Source organism: Mustela nivalis (genome assembly GCF_964662115.1).
Source record: "Mustela nivalis genome assembly, chromosome: 4".
Taxonomy (NCBI): domain Eukaryota; kingdom Metazoa; phylum Chordata; class Mammalia; order Carnivora; family Mustelidae; genus Mustela; species Mustela nivalis.
Window position 1 is genome coordinate 96,207,043 of NC_139023.1, and position 6,206 is coordinate 96,213,248.

The 6,206-nt window shown below is 41.0% G+C and overlaps 1 protein-coding gene across 1 annotated transcript in view; it reads right to left on the bottom strand.

The window, feature by feature from the left end:
• FAM241A (family with sequence similarity 241 member A) overlaps positions 1–5,709 on the bottom strand; it is a 42,925-nt gene extending 37,216 nt beyond the window's left edge. The window contains exon 1 of the mRNA XM_082728013.1: positions 5,336–5,709. Within this exon, the coding sequence (XP_082584139.1) occupies positions 5,336–5,515 (180 nt within the window). The 5' untranslated portion in view covers positions 5,516–5,709. The remainder of the gene's footprint in view (positions 1–5,335) is intronic.
• Positions 5,710–6,206: the final 497 nt, after the last annotated feature.

A 6,206-nucleotide genomic window follows, 5' to 3' on the forward strand; every position in this document is an offset into this window, starting at 1 on the left:
AATGTAGCATTTGAAAGGAAGCAAAATCAATCTATAGATTCGATGATTATATATCTAGAAGATGCAAAGGAATCAAGTCTAAGAGATACTGTTATTTATTAGCATTAGAATTAATAAAAGAATTCAGAAAGGTAACTAGTTAAAAACTAAATATATAAAAGCCAGTAGCTAGAAACCAGCAGCAAAAGGATGATTTGTGAGGAAAAAAATCCCGTTCACAATACCAACAAAAATGTAAAAGCTTAATATAGATTTTACTATTTATAACTATTATGAAGGATTGTATAAGCAAGGGAGAAAGTGGATTATCCAATCATTGGCAGAGAAAAAAACAGATTAGCTCCATAACTCTACCCAATACATAAAGATATTCTAAAGAGACAAAACATACAGAATTTAAAAAATAATAATAAAACCATAAATACACACACATACACAAGAAAATACTGGATATTTAACTGATTGTAGGGTTAGAAAGAATGCTCTGAACAGATATAGATATGTATATATGTTATGCATATGTATATGTGTGGTATGTGCGAATGAAACTACTAAAATAAATTCCTTTAGCAAATAAAAATTTAAAGCATTTTTATTTTTATTTTTTTATTTTTCCTTTTTTTTTTTTTAATTTTTTATTTTTTATAAACATATATTTTTATCCCCAGGGGTACAGGTCTGTGAATCGCCAGGTTTACACACTTCACAGCACTCACCAAGGCACATACCCTCCCCAATGTCCATAACCCCAAACCCCTTCTCCCAACTCCCCTCCCCCCAGCAACCCTCAGTTTGTTTGGTGAGATTAAGAGTCACTTATGGTTTGTCTCCCTCCCAATCCCATCTTGTTTCATTTATTCTTCTCCTACCCACTTAAGCCCCCATGTTGCATCACCACTTCCTCATATCAGGGAGATCATATGATAGTTGTCTTTCTCCGTAAAGCATTTTTAAATAGAAAATATCATTAACAAAATTATAAAGTCAAGAGCAAGCAGAGAAAATATTTATAATCAATGTGAAGTAAAAGATTAACATTTTAGTGTCAAAAAAGTTCAAAGAACATGATTAAAAAGAAATGCAAATGCTCAATAAATATATGAAAGATTTAGTAAACCTCTCCAGCAATATCTTATAACATAAAATAATTTTGACCCACTAAATTGGCAAAGATTAATCTATAAATTATACCATTCATTAGAGGCATGGATGGTTTCTTACACTCCAATGCTGGGAGTGTACATTGGTGTGATCTTTCTTGAAAGCAATCCTTTAGAATGTTCCAAGATGCTTCAATGAGTTTGACACATTGACCTAGTTCTTTTGTTTCTAGGAATCTAATGCAAGGTAGAACTGTGAGGATTTACAAGGAAAGATTTTCCTTATAGCATTATTTAAAAAGAACGTGTGTACCTTAATGTACAGTAGTAGGAAAATGGACTATTAGGCAGCCTTAAAATAATTCTTACAAATAATTTTTCATAACACGGGAAAATGAAACAACATGCTAAGTAGCTAAAACAAGAAAGCAAATTCAGTATTACATTAAAACATATTAAAATATATGTGTGTGTAAATACAAGTATAGTAATATATGAGAGAGAGAGAGATTAATGTAGAAATACCATTGTATGAGATATATTTTTTTAAATGTTTGGTATTTTTAAACAAAATGTTACTTGGAGTGGGATTTCAAATGCTTTCATTTTCTTCCCTAGAGTTTTCTTTATTCCTACAGTTTCCAAAGTATATTACTTCAATAACCATAATGACCTTAGAGCTAAAGATAATGATTCTAATGATTCAGTCTGAGGATAATAGGATCTCTGTGCTCTGGGAGGTACGAAGGGCCATCTTAGGTTACTTAAGTTGTGAACTGCCACATCTAAGCAGATGCTATTCACATTGTAGGCGTATAATAAAAGGACTAGAGATGTTTAGTTCTTTACTTATGCAGTAGATCAGAGACTCTCTTATATAAAGCCACCTGATGGTCATAGTTATGAATATCATTGAATCACCTCTCATACATACAATGAATCCACACACCCGTGGGATAGTTATACCGTCTCCCTTCAATCCTTTGAGCATTTTGTCTCTTTCCCTTGGTTATCTCTCTGAGATGTCTGATGCCTACTTCAAACTTGACACAGTTCCTTCATCTAAAGGACCTGTTCTATTCTTTCAAGTCTTCCTTTCAGGTCTTCAAGGATACTTGAATTTAACTAGGCTTCCTTTGTCCATCATCCTACCAGGAGAGACAAAGGAACCTTCATTTTCTCTCAGATGGAGTGGCATTTAAGAACAAATAGTAAGAAAAAAAAGCAATGCTTACAATCTTAGTTATTAAGAAAATACCTATATTACTATTTCAGTATTACATGAAATAAATACCAAGCTATAGATATATTCTGAGCTGGTATCGTACCAATAAGATAAAGGTAGGTTTTGTACAGCCAAAGCTGATACAAGAGACTTCCTGGCTGAAGGAAGGGCATGAGAACTTTCAGACAAAAATGGAAAGAAAATCAGTGAAGGAAAGGAGCATGTGGAGGGACCCTTAGCCTAGGGAATAGCTAATGGAAGAAACCTGCTTCATCAAGTTATCAGGTAAGGGCAAAACTCAGTGAAGGAAATAGAAATAGAAAGGTATTTAACACAAAAAATTAGGTGCTGAAAAAAATCACTGAAAGCTGCAGGAGCAAAAGTCTGGTGTCTTCTGGAGCTACTACATTCAAGAGCACCACCATAGCCTTGATCCAGAAAAAAAGGAGAGTCTGTGCTATCTCTTGCTGCTGCCCCCACGGATGCTGCCAGTTCTCTTTCAACAACCATGAGGCTAAGACTGTGGAACACCAAGTGAGTGTGCTAAGCAGAAAGGACATCAGGAAGAGGGACTCTGCCTCATTTCCAGCTAATTAGTGTTGATTTTGTTTCTGTGTCTATCATTGTTTCTGTGGAAAAAGTCACTTTAAATTCTAAAAACCAGTCTGCAAAACAAGTTTTCAAAAATATTCTCTTGTAATTTGGAGTCTGTGTGCTCTTAAAATAACAAACAAACACATACCATCCCCTAAGGAAAAACTAAATCAAACAACTCCTCAGGATATATTTTATAGTCACTGAATTCATTTACTTCTTCCTCAAACATTTTTATATCTACAGTTACCATCATTGCAAGGGAGTGCATAAAAATTTTAAGTTTCATATGTAGGACTTGAGAAAAAAAGAAAACAAGCCTTAGTGATAATATTATCAATGAATGATTTATCACAAAAGCTTGCTTCTTATACAAAGGGTTGCATTGCCCCAATTTTTTGTTCATTTTTGGTTTCTTTCCAATTTTAGTATATGCGCTGTGGAAGCAAGCACTCATTTTTGGTTTCTTGCTAAGTTCTTCTTTGGTGCTCATTTGTGGTAAATGCATATCTCAGGTGTAATTCACAATTATTGTGTATGTGGGCTTACAGTACAAAAAATACATCATTAATAAAAAATAACATTTTCTGGGGCACCTGGGTGGCTCAGTTGTTAGGCTCAGTTGTCTGCCTTCGGCTTGGGCCGTGGTCCCAGCTCAAGCTCCTCATCAGGCTCCCTGTTCAGCGGGAAGCTGGCTTTTCCCTCTCTCCACTCCCTCTTCTTGTGTTCCCTCTCTCTCTGTGAAATGTGTAAATAAAATCTTAAAATATATATATATTTAAAAAAATTTCAAACATTTTAAAGGAGTACAGGAAAAAAAATTTCCATGATAGGGAATGATAGAAATAGGTATGCAAAGTGCTGGGATGTATGTTTTCTAGTATATATATTTCATTTTTATGTGTCATCCTTTTTCTTTGTACCATAAACAATTTTGGTAAAACCAGAGATATTGATGATGTAAAATCCACAGAAGTGTACATGAAATAATATTTTACATGCTCCCTTACAACATTTGAAAATTTACTTTGAGAACCTAAGTTCAAATGTATTCCCCCCACCACCACACAGGGAGTTCCTGTTGCTGTTTTCTTCACTTTTCCAGTTGAACTAAAGCAAGAGGAAACTAAGCCCTTTAGCTACTACTGAGTCATGGTATAGTTGGTGTAGTTGGGGAGCAGGGTAGCATTAGGAAGGGAATCAGGAAGATCTCCTGGCAACCAATTATTTGCTTCAGTCACCATGCCATTTCTTATATTGTCATAAGGATGAAAAATTACACTTGTGCACGGTGAGCGAGACTAACGCTAAGGCATATTTTGTGTGTCCCATGCAATGGTATTTCTGTTTTCTGAATGAAATATTGAAATCCTAGAAGTTATACTTTACCTATCAATACATTTAGTGATGATATTGGAGTCTGTGAGATGTTACAAAAAGGACAGATGGAGAGTAATTAAAGGAGACAGGTATCAATTTCTTGTCTCAACACTGCAGGCTTTAGCAAAGGCAGATCATCATTTGAATTCCTGTTCTTTAATGTGATTCTGAAGAATGGCTGATCTCAGGTATTTTCGAGAGTCTAATTACTGTTTTTGCTGGTGAAGATCCATCCTACATATAACTCAGTTTCTTTTATTAAATTTCTTGCCTACTCTTGAAGACAACTGATATGTTGTAATGCTTATTATGATACTTCATGTACTGAGAACAAATTCAGAGGGTTTCAAAAATTACCCAACTTCTCCTTTCCCTTACTAATACTTCTTTCCGTTTGGTACTAACAGAAAGCAATTTTCCTGCCTTTTCACTTTTAAAATGAAGTTTAGATTTCTTTTGTGTTCATGTGACGAACCTACTCGTGGAGAGTCCCTGTCAGGATATCTATTGTAATACTCGCTCCTACACATGCCTTCAGACATTGATTGCTTATCTAGAGAAATACACCCACACCTTTTCAGAAGCGCTAGGTGTGTGTTCAGAAATGCCAAGATGGAGGGCAGGAAGGGAGCAACTATCCCCTAAAACACAGCACAGGGGTATCGACTTGAAGTTGGGGGAAAAAAAAAAAAATGTTTACATGTAAGGCTTTTAGACCAGTGACCGTTATGGAGGTACTTCCACAGAGCCCCGGGTGCTGGCCTGAGCCTCTTCTGCCCCACAGCCGGAGAAGGGCTGTGCTGACCCCGCTAGACACGCGATCCCAGGGCACTCGCCACCGCGCACGCATGGCCCTGCAGCCCGGCCCACAGCGCGCCGTCTAACCGCTCCTCGGGGCAGCTTCCCCGAACGCCGCAGCGACCAGCGCCCCACGCCGAGCAGAGCACAGGCGCAGCCCGCCCGCCTACTTCCCTCCGCCGCCGGGTGGGGCTCGGGAAACCGGCCGGGCCGCGCCGCCCCTCCCCTCCCCGCTCACCTGCTCGCGCTCCTCCAGCGGACGCTGCCCGCGTCGGCGCGGGCTCGCTCCGGGCTCCGGCTCTGTCCCCGCCACCAGCCGCTCCGCCAGCGCGTCTCCGTCCTCGTCGCGCTCCCCACCGCCGCCGCCGCCGCCGCCGCCACCTCCGCCGCCACCAAGCAGCTCCCCGGCCGAACACATCCCGTCGCCAACTCCCGCCGCCGGGACGGCCGCCGGAGGAGGCCGAGCGTGAAACGCGAGGCAGCGGTCGCCACCCGAGGGCCGGCCGGAGATCCGCCGCGCTGCCACAGACTGGAGCCTCCGGAGCGCGCCCCGCTGGCCAGGGTGCCAGAAGTACCAGCCCTGCCCGGCCTCTCCTGTCACTGGCTCGCCCCGCCCCGGCCCCCGGGGCGGAGCACACCCGGGGGGAGGGGCCACGGCGGGGGCGGAGCCACCGGGGGCGTGTGTGAGAGAACTGAGAGCCACTTCATGTGCTCGCGCGTGTTTGTGAGACTATGTGAGAATGTACATGAAGAGACTGTATGTACGTGTGTGTGAGAGATTGTGTGTGAAGAAAGGAGTCTGTGTACGAGATAGTGTATGTGTGTGTGTGAGACTGCTGGAGTGTGTGAGAATGACTAGGTACATAACAGACTGAGAGATTTTGAGATTGTTATGTGTGAGAGTGTGTGCGTAAAGTGTTAGAAAAGCAGTGTGTGCGAGAAATAAGGTGTGTATGTAAGAAAGTGTGTTTGTGAGGGAGGGAGGGGAGCATGTATGTTGGGGTTGTGTGTAATACACAGTTACACCCCTGCAGGGTACCTCTGTTCTTCCCTGGAGCAGGGGCTGGGCCTGGGTGTGCTGCTGGATGCCTGTCCTGAGTAGCCGTCCA